The sequence below is a fragment of the Ahaetulla prasina genome, chromosome 10, assembly GCF_028640845.1.
Source record: "Ahaetulla prasina isolate Xishuangbanna chromosome 10, ASM2864084v1, whole genome shotgun sequence".
NCBI lineage: Eukaryota > Metazoa > Chordata > Lepidosauria > Squamata > Colubridae > Ahaetulla > Ahaetulla prasina.
Window position 1 is genome coordinate 6,324,630 of NC_080548.1, and position 23,780 is coordinate 6,348,409.

The 23,780-nt window shown below is 42.8% G+C and overlaps 1 protein-coding gene across 1 annotated transcript in view; it reads left to right on the plus strand.

Moving 5' to 3' along the window:
• ADGRB2 (adhesion G protein-coupled receptor B2) overlaps nt 1-23,780 on the plus strand; it is a 396,525-nt gene that overhangs the window by 129,576 nt on the left and 243,169 nt on the right. The window contains exon 2 of the mRNA XM_058195850.1: nt 6,334-7,144. Within this exon, the coding sequence (XP_058051833.1) occupies nt 6,349-7,144 (796 nt within the window). The 5' untranslated portion in view covers nt 6,334-6,348. The remainder of the gene's footprint in view (nt 1-6,333; nt 7,145-23,780) is intronic.

Sequence of the window (23,780 nt, forward strand, 5' to 3'; positions counted from 1 at the left end):
CCTGCGCAGAAGAATAAATATGTCTTCAGCTCGCGGCGAAAGGTCCGGAGGTCAGGAAGTTGACGAAGTCCTGGAGGAAGCTCATTCCAGAGGGTAGGTGCCCCCACAGAGAAGGCTCTCCCCCTGGGGGTCACCAGCTGACACTGTTTGGCTGACGGCACCCTGAGGAGACCCTCTCTATGGGAGCGCACCGGTTGGTGGGAGGCAAGTGGCAGCAGAAGGCGGTCCCGTAAATATCCCAGTCCTAAGCCATGGAGCGCTTTAAAGGTGGTAACCAACACCTTGAAGTGCACCCAAAAAATGTTAGTATATATTGCTAGTCCATGTATGAAATGCCATATGTGAAATAAATAAATAAACTGAAGAAAAATGGGCAGACTGGGGAGCAAATCTTTGATGGTCGAAAACTCTGGCCCTGCTGTAAGAACAACTAGATTTTGAAGAAGTTCCAGTAAAAGGAAAAAATCTCAGTCACTGTGTATAGTTTTGGAAATGTGCAAATGCCATCCATTTTGAACTTTTTTCTGCCCCATGGAAGAACAAATGCTTTAAGCAGCTTTAAAATATGTGGACTTCAGTGCCCACTGTTCTAGCTAGGGAATTCTGGGAGTTGAAGTCCACATATCTTAAAATTGCTAAGGTTCACAAACACAGGTAGGATTTTTGTCAGTATGATTCTGGATGGCCGTGCTACAAAGGATTGCCCCTTTTGCACACACCAGAATCCAAGCTAGGATTCTTTTTAATCCCGTTTTCTTTGCACAAAGAAAGATACTTCTGTAATAATCAATAACATTTAATATTGATTTTTTTTAAAAAAAATCTTAGCTTTGCCCCTTTGCAGCTGTGAAGGTTTTTGGAGAAGTATTTTGCTCTCAGTGAACTTTTTTTTTATTAGACATCAGGGAGAAAAGATTATAGGTTATAGGTAGTCCCCGACTTACAACCATTTGTTAAGCAACTATTCGAAGTTACAACAGCACTGAAAAAACTGACATAGGATCAGTCTTCGTACTTATGACTATTGCAGCATCCACATGGTCACAGGAGAAAATATCATTCACTTGGCATCTGGCAAGTATTTATGACAGTTGCAGAGTCTTGGGATCATGTGATTGGCACTTGCAACCTTCCTAGCTGGCTTCCAACAAAGTCAATGGGGGAAGCCAGATTCGCTTAACCATCATACAATTCACTTAATCATTGCAGTGATTCTCAATCATGGCAAAATATCATCATAAAATCAGCTGTGACTCACTTAACAACCACCTTGCTTAGGAAACAGAAATTCTGATCTCTACTGTGGTTATAAGTGGAGGATTGCCTGCGTTTCTAACATGGTTCTTCTTTAGATGGAGAAGTTCCAATTCTTCCTCCTTGTTTTCAGTGGTGGCACAATCCCATCCAAAAGTGTACTGTATGACTTTTATCTGAATATAGGTATCTTTTCTTGCTCAGAACCAGGTATGCCAGTTGTTATTTCAACCCTTTGGGCATCATTTCTATGCAGTATTTGAATCAGTGTTTGAGGGAAAAAAAGATGTGGACAAATTCCCTGGTCATAAATCTGAACTCTGGGAGCTGAGATCTATAGAAGTCCTTCCAGGAATGCTCACTGGTTGGTCAGAAGGCACTTCTGCATTGCTTCCACATTAGGGCCATCCTCAGGTTTTGATAACAAAAGTCAAGTTGTTGACTGCAACCATGTGATTGAAGCTCTTCACTTTTTTATATGCACAAGTATGATGAATGTCACAGGGAGAGGTTCAGTCACACCCTCATGGCATATTTTGCTTGGCTTATTTTTTACTGTCATGGAAGCCTTATGGATCGAGCAGCGAGATCATTGAAATAATTTATTTATTTTGTCATAACAATATATGTAGGTATCATACAAAAAGGTTATATAATATATCAACACATATAAGGAGGTATAAGCATATATGTATTTAGGAAGAAGAAAGGAAAAACAATAGGACAGGAACGGTAGGCACGTTTTGTGCGCTTATGCACGCCCCTTATGGTCCTCTTAGGAATGGGGTGAGGTCAATAGTAGACAGTTTTTGGTTGAAGATTTTAGGATTATGGGAAGAGACCACAGAGTCAGGTAAAGTATTCCAAGCACTGATGATTCTATTACAGAAGTCATATTTTCTGCAATCTAGATTAAAGCGGTTAGCATTAAGTTTAAATCTATTGGTTGCTCTAGTATTATTGCAATTGAAGCTGAAGTAGTCTTTAACAGGAAGGACATTACAATAGATGATTCTGTGAGTTAAACTTAGGTCTTGTCGTAGGCGACGGAGTTCCAAGTTTTCTAAGCCTAGGATTTTAAGTCTGGTGGGATAAGGTATTTTGTTGTTTTCAGAGGAATGGAGAACTCTTCTTGTAAAATATTTCTGGACACGTTCAATTGTATTGATGTCAGAGATGTGGTGAGAGTTCCAAACAGGCGAGCTGTATTCTAGAATTGGTCTAGCAAATGTTTTATATGCTCTGGTTAGTAGTGTGGTGTTTTTGGAAAAGAAGCTACGCAGGATTAGGTTTACAACTCTTAGAGCTTTTTTTGCTATGTAGTTGCAGTGGGCTTTGGCACTTAGATCATTTGACATGAAAACTCAAAGGTCTTTAATGGGAATGGGGTCATCTGTAAGGTAATGTCCATCTAGTATGTACTTAGTGTTTGGGTTCTTTTTTCCTATATATAAGACTGAGCATTTGCTGGTTGAGATTTGCAGTTGCCAAGTTTTAGACCAAGTGGTTAGATGATCAAGGTCTTTTTGAATGATAGATGTATTGTCTGTGGTGTTAAATAGTTTGACATCATCAGCAAAGAGAACACAATTACTTGACATATGGTCACAAAGATCATTAATGTATAGTATGAAGATTGTTGGTCCAAGGACGCTGCCTTGAGGAACGCCACTCTTGACAGGAACAGGATTTGATAAAGCATTGCCAATTTTGACCACTTCTTGTCTGTTAGACAGAAAAGCAGATATCCATTTGTGAAGGGGTTCTGAGATGCCATAGGATTTTAGTTTTAGGAGGAGTTTATCGTGTACTACTGAGTCAAAAGCTTTGCAGAAGTCTATGTAGATTGCATCTATTGTTTTGCCTTGATCAAGATTTGTAGTCCGTATGTTTTTACAGTGGAGTAGTTGTAAGTTACATGATAATTTTTTCCGGAAACCAAATTGTTTATTGGAGAGTAGGTTGCTAGTTTCTAAGTGTGAGGTAATGGATTGTTTGATGATTGATTCCATGACTTTGCAGGTGACACAGCACAAAGAGATCGGTCTGTAATTTCCGTCTAAGCTGGGGTCTCCTTTTTTGAAGATGGGGATGACTGTGGCTAGTGACCAAAGTTTGGGAAGGGAACTGGTAGTGAAGGCTTTATCAAAGATTACGCTTAGGGGTTCTGCTATATTAATGGAAAGTTTTTTTAAGAAGTATGCACATAGTCCATCGGGTCCAATAGATAGCGATGGTTTTAAGTTATGAAGAGCTTTTCCAACATTATCTTCTGTGAAATCTATATGAGTTAAGTCATCATAATCATTGCTGGTACGTTTGTGGAATGTCGGATGTGTGTTATCGGAGTTAACAAAAACTGAGCCAAAGAAAATGTTGAAGAAGTTTGCTTTAACTGTTTCGTCATTGCATTCTTTGTTGTTAGAATCTTTTAGTGATGGGATGGATCTTGAGTCTTTAAGTTTATTGTTAACAAAATTATAAAAGGCATGATTGGAATTTGTGCGCAGAAGGTTCTCTTCTTGCTTGGTATGGTAATTTGTGCATTCAGTTTTTATTTGGTTGCATATATTTCTGTAGCGGATTTTGAAATTTGCAACATAGCCTTTTTTGTTTCTTTTCTAGAGGGATTTTTTTTTTGATTGAAGCTTTTTTATTGATATGGGTAGTTTGCTTTTCCTGATCATGGTAGTCATTTGTGGTACACATAGTTTAATGATTCTGTTGATTTCAAGTAGGAAGACTCTATAGTGGTCATCAGCGGTTATGCAGGTTGCAAACAGATTTTGCCAGTCCAGAAATGAAAGATCGTTGTTTATAAGGTCGTAATTGGCTTTTTTGAAGTTGTAGTTGGGAATACTATTGTTATGACGATTTAAGTATGGACGTATATTGAGATGAAAATCAATCATGCAGTGGTCACTGTTGGAAAAAGGTTCTTTAATTTGTAGTCCGTAAATTGAATTTGGGTTGTTGCAGAAGATGAGATCAAGGCAGTTGTTGAGTCTTGTATTGTTGGTTACAAGTTGTTCGAGACCTAGGTTTGTAACAGCGTTGTATAGTGTAGTATGGATTGGGTCAGTTGAACATTCATTAGTTATCCAGTTAATGAGAGGTAGATTTAGGTCACCCAGGAAGATGAGAGGATATGGGCAAGAGGTAGCCCATGTTAGCATTGAGGTTAGCATATTTGCATGGTTAATGTCATAGTTAGGGGCTCTGTAGCATAGTAAGAATCGAAGAGTAGTGTTAAGGGATAGGTCGCATACAATAGTTTCAGGAAGAGAAAGTTTATGTGCTACTTGGATATTTTTTAGATTCAGTGACTTTTTGTAAAAGATAGCCACTCCACCACCTCTTCGGTTTTCACGATCTGATCGATAGACCTGATATTCTTTGTTTGAGATAATGGAGTCAGGAAGGGATGAGTTCAGCCATGTTTCACAAATAAAAATGATATCAAATGTGCCACTGTTTAACAAGAGGATAAATTCAGGTAATTTGTTAACAATGCTTCTTGCATTTATCAATTGCAATCAATTGCAATCAAGAGGTAAGGGGCGTGCATACCTAGTTTTGGATTTTAGTAGGTTGGGGGTTGTGTACAACAGATGGTTGAATAGATGGTTGGATGGTAGTTTGGCTGGTTGGATGGATGGTTGTTTGGATGGTTGTTTGGATGGCTGTTTGGATGGCTGTTTGGATGGCTGTTTGGATCGTTGGTTGGATGGCTGTTTGGGTGGTTGGTTGGATGGTTGGTTGAATGGCTGTTGGATGGATGGTAAGATGGTTGGTTGAATGGATGGTAGGGTGATGGGTACTTGATTGAATGTTGAGATTGCTGGTTGATTGTTATGGATGATGGGGGGTTTGGAGGTGATTTTTTGGTTGTAGGCTTTATTTTTTATGCAATCAGCACGGTAGTCGATGTATAGGTTGGATTCACCATTGTCTTGTCTTCTTTTAAGTTCTGTGCGAAGTTCACGAGAACGTATCCGTTGTAGAAAAGATAGATCAGGACGTGATCTAAGTTTACTGTAGGCAGGGTTGGTTTTAGCAATTGAGTTTATGGTATAAATGAATTTACGTTTGCTGTCCTTATTCATACATGTGACTACAAAATCTTGGCGCTGTTGACCCATTGCTGTTTTTATATTCTGGTCCATCTCTGGAGACAGCAATTATTTCATTTGGGAAGATGGTTGATGAGTTATAATTTCCAATTATGTTGTGAATCTTATTGATATCTGGTTCATTAGTGTTTTCTAGTCCAAATAATATTGCATTATTTATTTTTTGTCCTCTCTCCATTGCATCTCTGATTAGTTGGTTGGTAGTTATTTGTTGTTTAGGCTGTGTTGTATTAATTAATTGTCTAGGTTGAGTTGTAGGTTATTAAGAGCTGGGTGTGGAACTGTCCTTTAGGAAAACCAAGTCAGACTTAACTTCTTTATCTCTTTAAGAAAGCAAGTTGGGAGGAAGGAGGAAGAGGACCCCTAGGAAGGAAAGGCATTGCTGAATCTAATGTTCATGTAAAAAGGTCATGCTTTGCCTGTGGATCTCCACACCTCTAGACATGATCTGTCTTGTTTCTGCCAAGGGATACATTGGTCTAGATTTGTAATGAAAACAGGATGTCCAAGCCTATGGAAAGTGTGGCATTCTCCTTCTCCCCTAGTTTACAAAGAGATGTCTTAAATTTAGAAGAAAGTTTAGAGAAACAGAAATGGTTTCAAGAGATTCCTCCTTCTCCTCTCCCCTTCCCCTCCTGCCCTTCCCCCTCCCCTCCCCTTCCTCCTCCCCCTCCAGAATTAAAAATAGAATAAATAATATTCTGATTTTTTAAATGCACATTTTAAAAAGCTTTGTTGACGCCATTACATAGGAGGAAGTATTAGGTATGTTTGCCATCTTGAGGTGCTTATTTATAAAGTAATAAAGGCAGGATAAAAAATCTAATAAACAAAATAAATACTAAGTCCTGCCTTTACATCTTGATTTGTACCAATGAAACACAGATCCTGCTGCAGCTTCTCCCCATCCTCTGGCGTAACCATTTTCTCTCTTTCTCTCCTGAAGGGCAAATGTCATAGGATGAACCCTGCTGGACCATTCTTACTGTCTGTGATATCGTGTCTGGTGTGGCTCTCCTGGGGCTTTGATCCGGCTCCAAGTGCTTGCTCCGCCTTGGCCTCTGGGGTCCTCTACGGATCCTTTTCCTTGAAGGACCTCTTCCCCACCGTCTCCACCGGCTGCTCATGGACCCTGGAGAACCCGGATCCAACCAAATACTCTCTGTATCTCAAGTTCAATTGGGAGGAGCAAGTCTGCACCCTCTACTCACCCATGGTGCTTCCGCTGGACCATTATCTCTCCAATGATACCTGCAACCAGCCCAGAGCGACCGCCCTGCCCCAGGAGGGGAGAGAGGAAGAGGAGGAGGAGGAGGAGGAGGAAGTGGGCTTGGAGCTTTGCCAAGGTGGAGGCCCCTTTGCCTTCTTTCACTTTGACAAGAACTTTGTGCAGCTCTGCCTGGCAGAAGAGCCCGAGGCAGCCAGCCGCTTGCTGCCCCCCGAAGCTGTGGAGTTCCGCTTTGTTGAAGTTCTCTTGATCAACAACAACAATTCCAGCCAGTTCACTTGCAGCGTCCTCTGCCGGTGGTTGGAGGACTGCCTTCGGCTGGGTGCTAGCCAGCCCTGCAGTCTCTCACAAACGGGCTGTACCTGCCAGATGCCTCGAACCCTGCCGGCTCCTCCTGTGGTCAACCAGACGCTTTCCAATGCCCTGACACCCCCTGGGGCCACCACCACCACCAGCAGAAACAACTGCTGCATGACCCAATTGCATTCTGGGAATGCGAATGATGTATACTCTCCAGAGATTAAACACGGTAAGGGCAAATGGAGATGAAGGGGTTCGTTGACTTTCTGCAATGGCCGTTTGGCTGTTGTGAGGACTACAGGTAGTCCTCACAATTTACAACTGAGCCCAAAATTTATGTTGCTAAGTGGGAAATTTGTTAAGTAGTTTTCCCCCCATGTTACATCTTTTCTTGCCACCTTTGTTAAGTGAATCACCAAAGTTGTTAAATTAGTCACACAATTGTTAAGCGAATCTCGCTTCCTCATTGACGTTGCTTGTCAGAAGGTCACAAAACATGACCCCCAGGACCCTGCAACCATCATAAATACAAACCACTTGTTGAGCATCCAAATGTAAATCATGTGACCATAGGGATGCTGCAATAGTCATGTGTGAAAATGGTTGTAAGTTACTTTTTTCAGTGCTGTTGTAAGTTTGAATGGTTGCTAAATGGACTGTTGTGAGTCAAGGACTATCTGTATTTCTAGAAAACATTGCTTGCTAAATATTTCAGTGCAGTGGTTTCCTTTGGATGAGGTGCATATTTCATTAGTATGATTAATTTTTCATGGAGACTATGCAGGTTGGTGTCACTTTTTACAAAAGTACTCACCCTATTGGGGAATCCTCTCCTCTCTTTTTCCTTCTGGCACTTTCTCTGCTTTCTGCTTCTCATATTTTTGGATCTTGTCCTCAACCAGCTCTTTTGCTGCTTTCTTCTCCCTAGACCAGGTTTCACCAATTTCAAATTCTAAAAAACAATATGGATTGGATTCTTCTTCTTGCATCCTCTTTTCTCTCCCTTTTCCTCTCCCTTCACCCTCCTGGCACTAACATTTATTTTCTAAAGACCTTCAACTTTATCTCGAATGCTCAAATGCTGAAATACCATATCTGGGGTGTTGTATCTCGTCCGATCTCACCTCAGCCGGGGTCTTCTTATCTGCTTCCGAACACGGAGGAATGTTCTAGTATGCCTCCCGGCCCCAGCCCTGGCTCCATGCCCAGACAGGCAGAAGAGGAAGAAATACCTCCAGCCCCCAGCTCTGGCTCCATGCCCAGGCAAGCGGAGCAACTAGACCCCTCCCCCTCCTCCACAGCATGTGAGCCTGAGGGAGGTCAATTACCAACAGCTGCAGACTGGAGTGACCCTCGTGTCAGAAGACTTGATAGGTGGAGGCAACAGAAGGAAGGGAGGGGCAGGCCTGGATAAGTGCTGAGTCATGGAGCCACATCCCATGGCCTATATAAAGGACCTGCTTTCTGGCATTCTCTGAATCAGGCAAAGTCTAAACATATCTTGCTGAAGTCACTTTCTGGTCTCCTGCCTGCCCTGAGGACTTTGCTAGGACTTTATAGAGGCACGCCTGATTCGGATTTCCCTGACCCAGCCGTCAGCGGAGGAGTGGGACACGACATGGGGTATGTGAAGAGGGTCACATGTAGTTTTTAAACCATTTGTGCAAAAATTTGGGGAGCAAGCTGATTTGTATTTTATTGTGCACTTAACTCATTTTCATTTCACAAACTGTTACACAAATCAGAGCAGGGCTTTGCTGTGAGATGTTTTGTGATGGGGACCCCCAAACTGAACAAAAGTGCACCCATTGAGACAGTATGTATCTGTGTGTATATGAAAATAACACAGAATTTCTTTGTAAAAGGCATCTATGAGCAATGCATGTTTGATGGATGCACGCACACACACTTATTTAAAGTTGCCAACATCTGTGAGATCAGGGGTGGGTTTCAAAACCTGTTGCTACCGGTTCGCTCGTGGGTGCTCGTGTGCTCAAGCATGTGTGCGTGATGCTTCTGCGCTTGCGCAGAAGCATCCGGGCAGGTGGGCAGAGCCTCCCACCGTCTCCACTACCGGTTCGTCCGATCCGGGGCCAACCGGTAGCAACCAACCACTGTGTGAGAATTAGTTGGAATCAATTATAGAGAACTGAGAAACAAAGAAATAGATTGTGGTTTCAGGTTCAGGTAGTTCTCAACTTATGGCTATAACTGAGATTGCAATTACAGTCATAGGTCATTGCAGTTGTTAAGAAGGTCATCATGTAATGAGACTCAATATTATAACCCTTTTTTTGCAGTGGTTGTTAAGTGAACAGAGTGGTCATTAAGCAAATCCATTTTATCCCATGGGCATTTTTTCTTTTTTGCTGAAAACTGGAAGTATACACTAGAAACTGACATAAAAACACAGAAAATCATGGTCATGTGACTGCAAGACATTGCAAACATCTGTAAAGATAGACCAGTTTTCAAGGGCCCAAAGTATAATTGTGTGACCATGTCAGTGGTGGGTTTCAAATTTTTTTACTACCAGTTCTGTGGGTGTGGCTTAGTGGGTGTGGCATGGCTTGGTGGGCTGGCAGAGGAAGGATACTGTAAAATCTCCATTCCCACCCCACTCCAGGGGAAGGTTACTGCAAAATCCCTATTTCCTCCTGATCAGCTGGGATTTGGGAAGCAAAGACTAGATTGGGGCGAGGCCAGACAGAGATGGTATTTACCAATTCTCTGAACTACTCAAATTTCCACTACCGGTTTTCCAGAACTGGTCAGAACCTGCTGAAACCCACCTCTTGACTATGTGCATACATGTCTGTTGTAACTTAAACATTGGGATCCTTTTGGAGGGTCTGTCATAATTTCAAATGGTCACTAAGTGACTGGCTGTAACTTGAGGATTGTTTGTAGAGCTGCAAAGATATCCATCCTCTCTTCACCCTAACTTGCCTTCTGGAGCTTCTTTGCTTTCTGCTTCTCTTGGTCATCTCAATCACTTCTTTGGCTGATGAAGTAACAAAACTTGGATGAATAATAAAACATCTCAGATTAACAAACTTTTGTCCAGTTGCCATGATTTAACCTTTTTTTAGATACTTTTGACCTGGATGATTGAGTTGTCATTGACATATTTCAATACATTTTGGGGGGGAAACCCTGTAGTTGGTGTCGCAAGAGTTAGGATATTCCAATGAGACTCTGACTCCCTGTCTAACTATTTTTAAAAATTTTGACTGATGAGGTTACTTGGATGAGTAATGAAATGTATCAGATTAACAAAATTGGGGGCTCCCACCCTCTGGAACGAACTTCCCCCAGGACTTCGCCAACTTCCTGACCATCGAACCTTTCGCCACGAACTTAAGACACATCTGTTTATTTGCGCAGGACTGGACTAGAATTTTAAATTTTGAATTTGGTTTTAATTGGGGTTCTATTACTTTTATTGCTATTTTAAATATTCGGCCTTATTTAATAAGTTTTTTAATTGATGTTTTATTCTGTATTTATATGTATGTTTTTTATCAGGCTGTAAACCGCCCTGAGTCCCTTGGGAGATAGGGCGGTATAAAAATGCGAATAAATAAATAAATAAATAAATAAATAAATAAACTTTGGTCCTGTTGCAGATTTTTAGACACTTCTTTTGGTGTTTTCCTCTCTCAAGTTTTATCAGATTGGGAATCCTAGACAATTTGGCTTGGATGCTCTATCAGCTCTTGCAACTGGAAGGAACCATTGAAAGAAGGGTGTAAATTGTAGGAAGTTGCCATGGACATCCCCTAAAAAAGGAACATGGGACCCCCTGAACACAATATAAACTCTTAATAGTTGGGTGCAGCATTGCGACATGTGTGAAAGGGTAGACCTTCCATTGTGATTTTTTTTTTATTTTTTTATTTTTATTTACATTTATATCCCGCACCTTCTCCGAAGACTCAGGGCGGCTTACATTGTGTAAGGCAATGTTGCAATGCACAGATCATTATGTTGGTATTATTGTGGCTATCTGTGAATGATTATGTAGGGCTGTGATGGTGAACCTATGGCATGTGTGCCGCAGGTGGATCCGTAGCCATGTCAGTGGGCACGTGACCTCAACTCCAATGAGCATGTGCACGCCAGACAGCTGATTTTCAGGCCTTCTGGGCCCACCAGAAGTAGGGAAACAGGCTGTTTCCTGCCTCCAGAGGGCCTGGGTGGTGGTGGGGAAGGCCTGTTTTTCTCTCTCACCTGGCTCCAGAGCCTCTGTGGAAAAAAAGTGGAAAAAAATCATGAAATATCGTGACCTGGCCATCAAAACTACACGGCTATGTAATAGTGATACCCACTATTACAAACATGTAATAGTGATACCCATTGTTATCGGGGCACTTGGTATCATTTCCAAGAATTTTATAAGATACATCAACAAATTGCAGCTTCCTGCAATAACACCAGCAGAACTGCAAAAAAACTGCACTACTTGGAACATCGTATATCTTAAGAAGGTACTTGGTTGGTACGTAGGACGCTGGCAGCAACCTGCATCAACTATTAGCACCAGTCAATGGTATTTGTGATGTATTTTTGAATGTTCAGTTGACTGAGTTTCATATTTAATGAATAAAGTAAATAATAGTAATAATAATAAAGGATAAAGGATACATTTAGGGATGCAAAATGTTGCCCCACATTTGAATGGAAACAGATTTGGAAGTGACAGTCTCTGAGGAATCTAGGATGGGACAAATGCCTGCCAAAAATCCTGGTTGGTATTTTTCCTTGACCCAGTAAGAAAGAAATCTACTGAGTATTATTTTTGTTTTGTTTTGCTTGCTTCCTTAAAAATGTACGCTGTGACCAAGGGACCTCATTTCAGTTTTGTTGAACCTTTATGAGTGTTTACAACACCAACAGGCCAAAATTATTTTCCACAGTGCTGCCTGGAAAGACTTATTTCAGAGGAATTCCCAGGAGCTCCAAGGACAAAGAAAAGACTAGCAGAATCTGTGATACCGTTGTAAGCAATTCTGATTTTTTAAAAACAAAGGAAGAGATTCATTGTAAACAGTGAAGGAAACCTCTTCATGGAAAGAGGTGCTCTGCAGAAAACTGGAGATGTTTCTTCACTTAGACATTGTAGGAGAATGACCACTGTAGGTATATATTAGGAAACTGATAGCACCATTTCTGGCAAACAAATTTTATTAAAAGGCATCAGTTTTCGTGAGCTTCAGCTGAAGCCAAAATAGCTCATAAAAGCTTAAGCATTGGAACAAAACTCGTTAATCTGAAAAAATGCTACTGGAATCCTTCTGGTTTTTCACTTACAAGTACGGAAGCCAAGAGCTGACTACAATCCATGAGGGAATCTTGCATTGCAGATCCTTCAATGAGCTACAGTGAGGATTGACTGGTTCCCTCATGGTCCCTTTCTACCATAAGAACCTTAAAAGTTGTTCCTGACTTGTTGCATTGTGTTGCCCGTCCTTGAACATGTTCATTTTTCAAGTAAGAAGCTGGTGCTTCTTGAAGTAGTTATGGGCTGAGTCACTCCTAGACTTTCCCTGTTGATTGTCTTGCTGGTGAAGAATCAATGAGTATAAGACTTTTCCTTGCTCTGCATTAGTGGAGAAGAAAACAATTTACAAAGAAAATAACCCCTTTTCCTGTGCAAATTATCCTGACTGTGAGAGTCCAGATGCTTGCTATTTTAAACCAGAATATAAAGGAGCTTCAATTCAGAACTTCCAGATTATTAAACAGGTGGAATGAGGCCATTTGCTTATTTTGAAAGATAGATAGTACATGCAGAATGAAGAATTAAAAAATCTTTCTTTTCTGAGATGCGTTACTTCTTGAACTTCTGGTGGGATGTCTCTTTTAGCAGTGGCAGATAATTTCTTATGGAGAGATTATTATTTTTGCTTTCCCTTCACCATCTAATCTGGATTCATGATCATAGCGCACTACCAAGCCCTGTGGCCATGTGGGTCCCCTGAGAGTCTTCATCTCTTTCAAAGTGCCGTCTATAAATCTTTTTTATAATGTATACTGGACAAATCCCATTTAGGGGATTCCAATATTATCAATAGAAGAAGCATTCAGGCTACTCAGCCATCAACAGGTACATAGAGACAAGCAACATCTACATACCATTCAAAAACAAAGAGACAATCAAAAAAGAAAAAGACCATAAATCCTCCTAGCCAGCAATCAGCAGAAATTAACACCAAGATGAATACTTGATGAACAATCAATCAGTAAATAATACCCTGATCAAGCAACAACTAATTCAAACAAACAATAAACAACATCCTAATTAAGGAACTACCAAGAAGAAACTCCCACTGAAACAGGGCAAAGCACTTTTTTTTTCAGACAAAAAGCAAATCCCAGTCCCTTCTAGTGGGCTTTGATATTACCAGTTTGGGTAATGAAATACCTGCAAGAAAACAACCAAGTCCAGAGAACACCAAGAGCCACAATTACAATATTGACTTGGAAAGATACATGGATCAGAATTTAGTTTACCATTTTTTAAACTTCCCAAATGTTCCATCAATGTTTTCAAATTTTAAAAAAGTCTTAAAGGAGTAGATATGTAAACATAGATTTTCCACAAATGTGTTTAAACAGGAAAAAAAACGTATTCATTTATGCAGTAAATTTATGTGAAGGACCTATTGTTGTTGTTAGTTGCGAAGTCGTGTCTGACCCATCGCGACCCCATGGACAACGTTCCTCCAGGCCTTCCTGTCCTCTACCATCCTCTGGAGTCCATTTAAACTCATGCCTACTGCTTCAGTGACTCCATCCAGCCACCTTGTTCTCTGTTGTCCCCTTCTTCTTTTGCCCTCAATCTTTCCCAGCATTAGGTTCTTCTCCAGGGAGTCCTTCCTTCTCATTAGGTGGCCAAAGTATTTCAGTTTCATCTTCAGGATCTGGTCTTCTAAAGAGCAGTCAGGGTTGATCTCCTCTAGGACTGACTTGTTTGTTTGCCTTGCAGTCCAAGGGACTCGCAGGAGTCTTCTCCAGCACCAGAGTTCAAAGGCCTCGAAGGTGGTGGAGGTGGTGGAGTTCAAAGGTGCTCAGCCTTTCTTATGGTCCAACCTTCACAGCTATACATTGCAACTGGGAAAACCATAGCCTTGACTATATGCACTTTTGTTGGCAGGGTGATGTCTCTGCTTTTTAGTACACTGTCTAGATTTGCCATAGCTTTCCTCCCCAGGAGCAAGCGTCTTTTAATTTCTTGGCTGCAGTCCCCATCTGCAGTGATCTTGGAGCCCAGGAAAATAAAATCTGTCACTACCTCCATTTCTTCCCCATCTATCTGCCAGGATTTGAGAGGGCCAGATGCCATGATTTTAGTTTTCTTAATGTTGAGTTTCAAGCCAACTTTTGCATTCTCCTCCTTCACCCACATCAGGAGGCTCTTTAGTTCCTCTTCGCTTTCTGCTATTAGAGTGTATCATTTGCATATCGGAGGTTGATATTTCTCCCGGCAATCTTAATTCCAATTTTTGATTCATCTAGCCCCGCCTTTCTCATGATGTGTTCTGCATATAAGTTAAATAGACAGGGTGATAGTATACAGCCTTGTTGGACTCCTTTCCCAATTTTGAACCAATCAGTGGTTCCATGTCCAGTTCTCACTGTTGCTTCTTGACCCACATACAGGTTTCTCAAGAGACAAATGAGATGGTCTGGTACTCCCATCTCTTTAAGAACTTGCCACAATTTGTTGTGATCCACACAATCAAAGGCTTTAGCATAGTCAATGAAGCAGAAGTAGATGTTTTTCTGGAACTCCCTAGCTTTCTCTATGAGCCAGCATATGTTGGCAATTTGATCTCTAGTTCCTCTGCCTCTTCGAAATCTTGCCTGTACTTCTGGTAGTTCTCGATCCACATACTGCTGGAGTCTAGCTTGTTGGATTTTAAGTATAACGTTAGTAGCATGTGAAATGAGTGCAATGGTGAAATAGTTTGAACATTCTTTGGCATTGCCTTTCTTTGGAATTGGAATGTAAACTGACCTTTTCCAATCCTGTGGCCATTGTTGAGTTTTCCAAATTTGCTGACAATTTTTTTTTTATAATTTCATTTGTCACAACAGTATACAAACATCGATATAAAACAACAACATATCATATAAGAAAATATATATATATAAGGAAAAGAATGCAATAACTATGTTAATTTGGTATAATGAAAAGGAACAATAGGACAGGAACGGTCTGCACTTTTGTGCTCTTATGCACGCCCCTTATAGTCCTCTTAGGAATGGGGTGAGGTCAAAAGTAGATAGTTTTTGGTTGAAGATTTGGGGATTTTGAGTAGAGACTATAAAGTCAGGTAATGAGTTCCAAGCGTTAACAACTCTGTTACAGAAGTCATATTTTCTGCAATCAAGTTTGAAACGGTTGACATTAAGTTTGAATCTGTTGTTTGCTCTTGTATTATTGCGATTGAAGCTGAAGTAGTCTTTTACAGGAAGAATATTGCAATAGATGATTCTGTGTGTTAAACACAGGTCATGTTGAAGTCGACGGAGTTCTAAGTTTTCTAATCCCAGGATTTCAAGTCTGGTGGCATAAGGTATTTTGTTGTTTACGAAGGAGCGAAGAACTCTTCTAGTAAAATATTTCTGGACGCGTTTGATTGTATTAATATCAGAGATGTGGTATGGGTTCCAGACGGATGAGCTGTATTCAAGAATAGGTCTGGCAAATTGGGTGTAGCACTTTTACTGCGTCGTCTTTTAAGATTTTGAATAGCTCAGCTGGAATACTGTCTCCTCCACTAGCTTTGTTGTTGCTCAGATTTCCTAAGGCCTCACATTCTAGGATGTTTGGCTCAAGATCAGTGACCACCCCATCGTGGTTATCAGGGATGTTAAGCTCATTCTTGTATAGTTCTTCTGTGTAATTTTGCCACCTCTTCTTAATCTCTTCTGCCTCTGTTAGGTCCCTGCCATTCTGGTCCTTTATCATGCCCATCTTTGCATGAAACTTTCCCTTCATATCTCCAATTTTCTTGAAGAGATCTCTTTCCTCCCTATTCTATTGTTTTCTTCTATTTCTTTGCACTGTTTATTTAAAAATGAACAGTGCAAAATGACCTATACACCCATGTAAAAGCTAGCTGGAGGAAGATTAGTTTGATTACCTTATAAGCCAGTGTTTTTCAAACTTGGCAATTTTAAGATGCATGGATTTCAATTCTCAGAATTCCCCAGCCATGATTGGAATGGAGAACTTAGTAGAATATCAATTACCGTATATACTCGAGTATAAGCCGATCCGAATATAAGCCGAGGTACCTAATTTTACCACAAAAACTGGGAAAAACTATTGACTCGAGTATAAGCCGAGGGTGGGAAATGAGGCAGCTACTGGTCAATGTAAAAAATAAAGATAGAGCCAAGTAAAATAACATGAATATTTATTTGAACGAAAAACAATAAAAGTGCAAAAGGGGGTCCCCAAAAAGAATATGGTATCAAAAATACAGTATCTTTAAAAGTAACAGCAACCAAGCTAACGAGAGCTAAAATCCCTCAAAACTGGAGTTCTCCTCCTCATCATCTGTTTGTCCAAACAGAGCTTCAGCTACTTCAGCTTCTGTGATGTTATCCGCATATACGTTGTCGTCATCACTGAGTTCACAGTCGTCATCATCACTGCTGTCACTCTCATACAATGCGCTGTCTTCACTGCCATCCATAGCATTACTAATGCCACATTTCTTGAAGGCACGTTGCACCATGTCCTCTGGAATATCTTCCCATGCATCACGAACCCACTGTGCTATTAGTTCTATGTCTGGCTTTCTCAGATTTCCAACTTTTGTCAGACGAGCTTGACCAGATGTCATCCATTCATGCCACATCCTTCGCACATGGTCCTTGAAAGGTTTATTTAAACTGACATCTAGGGGCTGCAATACAGATGTAAGCCCACCTGGAATAACGGCCAAAGTGACTTGAGATGACTTTGCCAATTTTTATGTCATCAGATGTGTGGGCTCTGAACATATCCCAAACTAACAGTGATCTTCTAGTCCAGTCCCCACTCCTCAAGCAAGAGATCCTATACTGTTTCAGACAAAGTTGTCCAGTCTGTTCTTTAAAACCCTCCAGGAATGAAGTGTCCAATAAGGTTCAAATTGCAAGTACGGTAGTCCTCAATTTAAGACTGCAATTGAGCCCAAAACATTGTTTTGTTATTTTCCCTAACCGTGTATGTATCCCCTGCCCCCATTTCGTCAGGCTGCCATCAAAGCGAAGCATGACTGAATATTATTATTATTATTATTATTATTATTATTATTATTATTATTATTATTATTATTATTATTATTATCATTATCATTATCATTATCATTATCATTATCATCATCATCATTATTATTATTATTATTATCAGTATCATTATCATTATCATCATCATCATCATTATTATTATTATTATTATCATTATCATTATTATCATTATCATCATCATTATTATTATTATTATTATCATTATCATTATTATCATTATCATCATCATTATTATTATTATTATTATTATCATTATTATTATTATTATTATATGATGATGATGATTTTTTTGCATTGGACAGAGCGAGCTTCAGTTTACCAAACTTTGTATCTTTTAATGAAACGTGTTAGTCTGGAAGGGACTGTTTGAACTCACAAAACACTTGCAACTTTTAGTTCCGTGCTGAGGATTTTTGGAAAGCAGCCCAGCAATATTTATTTATTGCTCGGACTGCTCTTATTTTCACTCCCCCTTTTCTTTTCTTTTCCTTCCCTCCCTCCCTCCTTCTCTGCCTCTCTTTCGTCCCCCACCTCCCGGGATCCTTGCGGGTCGAAGGTTCTGCCCTGCCTTACACCAGCCGCCCACCTATGCCAAGGTCTCCCTGGCTCTTTCGCTCTCTGTAAGCAGCGGCTTCTCGGCAGCGTCGCCCCCCTCCCCTCCATGGATCGGCTCCTTCCCCAGCACTGAAGGCATCCTTAGGAATACACCTCCACCTCCAGGAAAATAAAAAGAGGCAGAGAAGGTAAATCGCCCGCCCCGTTCGGAAAGGAAGGGGAGAGGACTCCAATGGAAGAAGGGAGAGGAGAATTACCAATAACAAACACAAAGCGCTGGGTTAGAGGTGCCTTGTCATGTACAAGGAGATCAGAGAGGGCAACCACCGCGAAACAATAATCAGACTCAAAACAGGCTGCTTATTTGCCATTTGCTCTGGGTAGAACGGGTTTTTTAAAAAAATTGGTTTGGAGAAGGAAAGCTAATTTGCTGATCTGCAGTCGGTTTCTTTTGCCTCCTTCTTCTTCCTCCTCCTTCTTCCCACCCTAGCTTGCAATGCCCCATCTCTCCTCCTCCTCCTCCTCCTGCCCCCCTCGGGGAGAAATTATTTGTTCTTGCCGTATTTCTCCGCTTTCCAAGAGGCTTTTCTTTTCACCTCTTTCTCCCCACCTCCCCAATTTCCATAGGGAAAAAAAAACCCTAGGAAAACTTGGCAAAAATAAAATAAAATAAAAAGTACTGAGTGCAAATGTTTTTTTATACTGTAGTTGGAGTTTTCACGTTTCTTTCACATTCAAGGCAGCATTCTCCCCATCCTCGCTGCTTTTCCAAAACATGCTTTGAAACCTTTGCATTTTATTGGGATGTATTAGTGACAACGCCCCTCCGCCCCCTCCGAGGCGAGAGGAGGGCAGTAAGAGGAGGCGAGTGACAAACAAATAAAGAGTTCTTCTCGCCCCTTGGCGTTTGACACACTCGCCGTCCTCTCCAGCCGAAATTGAGTGCGGCGGCAGTGGGGTGGGTGGGTGGGTGGGGAGGCCGCCGTGAAGTGCCGGCTGGGGAGCCGGGATTGAAGTGCCGGCATGCTTTGCCAGCTCGGCCGGCTCGTTTTAGGCGGCGGCTGGCCTCGGCGTTTTCTTCCGCCGCTTTTGATGGCGGCGGTGTGGTCGGAGGGCGGAGGCGTTCGACATTTTCGCCCCTCTCACTCGTCCTCCTCTTGCCCTTGCGGTGGGGCGGAGGCGTTGTCACCCTCGCCCTCCTCTCCAGCCGAAATTGAGTGCGGCGGCAGGGGAGGCCGCCGTGAAGTGCCGGCTGGGGGCCAGGGCCAATCCCGGGCTCCCCAGCCGGCACTGGCAACCTCCTGCCGCTCGCACTCAGCCAGCTTTCGAGGCGAGTGACAACGCCAAGGGGCGAGAAGAACTCTGTTGTTTGTCACTCTCGCCCTCCTCTCCGGCCGAAAGGTGAGTGCGGCGGCAGGGGAGGCCGCCGTGAAGTGCCGGCTGGGGGCCAGGGCCAATCCCGGGCTCCCCAGCCGGCACTTCACGGCGGCCTCCCCACCCCCACTGCCGCCGCACTCAATTTCGACTTTCGAAGGTGCTAACAAAGCGAGAAGAACTCTATTTGTTTGTCACTCTCGCCCTCCTCTCCAGCCGAAATTGAGTGCGGCGGCGGGAGGCCGCCGTGAAGTGCCGGCTGGGGGCCAGGGCCAATCCCGGGCTCCCCAGCCGGCACTTCACGGCGGCCTCCCCACCCCCACTGCCGCCGCACTCAATTCGACTTTGAAGCGGGAGCGGTGACAAACTCAAGCGAAGAACTCTATTTGTTTGTCACTCGCCCTCCTCTCCGGCGAAATTGAGTGCGAGGCGGCAGGAGGCCGCCGTGAAGTGCGGCTGGGGGCCAGGGCCAATCCCGGGCTCCCCAGCCGGCCTCACCCCACTGCCGCCGCACTCAATTTCGCCGGAGAGGAGGCGAGTGACAAACATCAAGCGAAGAACTCTGTTGTTTGTCACTCTCGCCCTCCTCTCCGGCGAAATTGAGTGCAGGCGGCAGGAGGCCGCCGTGAAGTGCCGGCTGGGGGCCAGGGCCAATCCCGGGCTCCCCAGCCGGCACTTTTCCCTCCGGCGGGCAAGAGGAGGCGAGGTGACAACGCCCCTCCGCCCCGCCCCCTCCGCCGACCACCGCCGCCGCCGCCATCAAAAGCGGCGGAAGAAAGCGCCGCCCAAAACGAGCCGGCCGAGCTGGCAAAGCATGCCGGCAGCATTTGGGCTCGTCCTGCCGGCCCAGCTGTTCCCGAGGGCAAAAAACCCTCTCCCTGGGTCGGCTCTGCAAGGGTAGACTCGAGTATAAGCCGAGGGGGCGTTTTTCAGCACAAAAAACGTGCCGAAAAACTCGGCTTATACTCGAGTATATACGGTAGTTGGAATTTGACTTCCTGGGTTCTCTTTCTTTGAGAGATTGGAAAATTGAAAGATAGTTTTTACAATGAATAACAATTGCTATGGAGAGATATTTCCAGTATTATTTTTTAACTACAAATCTACCACTGAGATCCATGGTGGCACTGTGGTTAGAATGCAGTATTGCAGGTAATCTCTATCCACAGCCTGGAGTTTGATTCTGATTGGGTTCAAGGTTGACTCAGCCTTCCATTCTTCCAAGGTTGATAAAATGAGGACCCAGATTGTTGGGGGCAAGAGGCTGACATTGTAAACTGCTCAGAGAGTGCTGTAAGTACTGTGGGGCAATATATCAGTGCTATTGCTTTTGAAAGTAGGTGTTACATATCTTGAAAGAAGGGTTTGAGAGAGGTAACTGGGAACCAGCTGGATGACCAACTTTCCATGTTTTTCTAACCTTTAGAAGATGCCTTTGGCTGGCTGACTTTGTAACCATCATTTTCCCAAGTAGAAAATACCATCTGTGATGAGTATTCTACTGGAGTCTATCTGAGAAGAGTGACATGAAATTAATCTTTCAGGGGAAAGACAAGTCATACGAGTTGTTATCCTTGATGGGCAGATGGGGTGAAGTTACAATTCATGTGCAAAAGAAATGAAGTCTGCCCAGCTTCACTTGCCAACAACACTGTGCTCACCCTGTATCAGAGTATTCTGGTGACTGGCACAAGAAGGCGAGGGGTGAAATTTCTCATCCTTCTTTGCTACAGGCCTGCAAGTAATTTGCAATCACTGAATTGCTTTCTAAGGGCAGTATCTCAAGCTCTTTGTTACCTTCCTCAAATTATGTTTGACATTCAATTAAAACCCCAAGGCACCTAGACATAAAATGTTAGTGTAGCTGGGTGGTTAAAAGGGTAATGTGTTTTTTTCATCTGCAGAGTCATCACTCGCCAGGGCCCTGGGGGGAGGGGATTGAACTCATCCATGAAAACTCATTGACCACAACCAAGGAAGGGCATTGGAGGGGGCAGATGGTATCTAAACAGCATGGAAAAGTTGCCTGAATTGTAAGGAATGTTAGAAGAATGTTGATGGCCATATTTATTTCTTGAAGTAGTAGCCCTACTCTCTTGGTAGTCTTACTCTCTTCTGAGAGGGCAAGGTGGCTTAGATAATGTAGAGTGGGATAAGAGCAGGCAGAGCTGGGCAGGGCGTGGAGTTAAGAGCATCATCAATTTAGAGCAGGGGTGAAATGCTCCCGGTTCGGACCGGATTGCCTGATCCGGTAGTGATGGCGGTGGGTGGTTTGGAGAACCGGTAGCAAAAATCCCTGCCACCCCTACCCCATTCCCAGCTGAGCTGTGCGATCATCAGAGGTTTTTCTTTTTACTTTTAAAACTATTTTTTCTTTGGCCGAAAAAATGCTTTTAAAAGTTAAAAAAAAAAAGTTAGCCACGTCCACCCGGTCACATTACCCCCCCACCAAGCCATGCCCACAGAACCGATAGTAACAAATTTTACATTTCACCTCTGGTTTAGAGTCCTTGCTTTATTTTTTTTCATTTTTTTTTTTTCATATTTGTATACCGCCCTATCTCCCGAAGGACTCAGGGCGGTTCACAGGCAAATAAAAACATATATATACAAATTAAGAAAACCATTAAGAAACTTATTCAAAAAGCCAAATTATTAAAATAGTATAAATATTAAAACCAATTAAAACCCCTATAAAATTTAAAAACTAGTCCAGTCCCGCGCAGATAAATAGGTGTGTTTTAAGCTCGCGACGGAAGGTTCGGAGGTCTGGAAGTTGACGGAGTCCTGGGGGGAGTTCGTTCCAGAGGGTGGGAGCCCCCACAGAGAAGGCCCTTCCCCTGGGCGTCGCCAGACGACACTGCCTAGCTGACGGCACCCTGAGGAGTCCCTCTCTGTGAGAGCGCACGGGCCAGTGAGAGGTATTCGGTAGCAGTAGACGGTCCCGTAAGTAACCCGGCCCTATGCCATGGAGCGCTTTAAAGGTGGTTACCAAAACCTTGAAGCGCACCCGGAAGGCCACAGGTAGCCAGTGCAGTCTGCGCAGGATAGGTGTCATACGGGAGCCACGAGGGGCTCCCTCTATAACCCGCGCAGCTGCATTCTGGACTAACTGCAGTCTCCGGATGCTCTTCAAGGGGAGCCCCATGTAGAGAGCATTGCAATAATCCAGGCGAGACGTCACGAGGGCGTGAGTGACCGTGCATAGGGCATCCCGGTCTAGAAAGGGGCGCAACTGGCGCACCAGGCGAACCTGGTAAAAAGCTCTCCTGGAGACGGCCGTCAAATGATCTTCAAAAGACAGCCGTTCATCCAGGAGGACGCCCAAGTTGCGCACCCTCTCCATCGGGGCCAGTGACTCGCCCCCGACAGTCAGCCGTGGACTCAGCTGACTGTACCGGGATGCCGGCATCCACAGCCACTCTGTCTTGGAGGGATTGAGCTTGAGCCTGTTTCTCCCCATCCAGACCCGTACGGCCTCCAAACACCGGGACAGCACTTCGATAGCTTCGTTGGGGTGGCCCGGTGTGGAAAAGTACAGCTGGGTGTCATCAGCGTACAGCTGGTACCTCACACCGAAGCCACTGATGATCTCACAAAATCTCTTATCAAAGAGATTCAAGGAGCCCAACCGCTCTTGACCCTTATTTGGTACCAATTTATTGCTAAATTTTAGTTGACCAGAGTCTTGCGTATAGGCTTGAATAAATCTTCTAGCTCTAGCGTTATAAATGGTCCTGATTCTTCATGCCTGACATTAGGGGAAAGTATGGTTTCAAAATAATTCCTATGTATCTCTCCAAGATGGGCTTCAAGGACAACTGGCTGGGATCGGAGTGCAGCTGCATACCAAACCTATGCATGAAGTGACCATTCTAAAAACATCTTATTTGAATTTGACTGGAGATGGGGACCCAGTGATTGGAGGCAACTAAGGCAGGGAAAAGTTAGACTTTGGGATTATGGCATGTGGTTTCTCAGTTCTCAGCCTATGCAGTACTGTAATTCACTTGAGTTCTAGTGTCCTATACCTTTCTTATTTATTTATTTATTTATTTATTTAATCATATTTATATACCGCCCTATCTCCCAAGGGACTCAATAAATAAATAAATAAATATAAACTCTTAATAAATGGAGTTAAGGATTACTTAGGAGTTCAAGCTGAGGCAGGTCTGACATCCTAGATGGTATGCACAAAGACCCACAATGCAAGAATCAATGGTGAAATTAATGGAGTTAGAAGAGATGGTGAAATTGACTGCTTTGATTAAAGAGAAGACTTTATCTAGCTTTGTTTCTACTTGGAAACCACTCTCTGGATTTTCCCGCCCCTGGAATTGAAAGAAATGAAAATGTAACCTTAGGTTTTGATGCTTAATGATTGGCTTGTGATGATAGTAGTACTGTTTGCTATAATTTAGTTTAGTTCAAAGGGTCATTGCTTTTAAGGGTTTTATCTGAATTAAAGAACGTCAGAAATTACTTTTTTCTAGTTTTTTCCCTTTTTGTTTTAACTCCTCCTTTTGTTTCAATTTTGCTCTTTTCCCATTCCCTGCCCTTACTTTAAACTCTTTTTTCTTTGATTTTTTGAAATTCAATAACACTTTTTAAAAAAAGTTTAC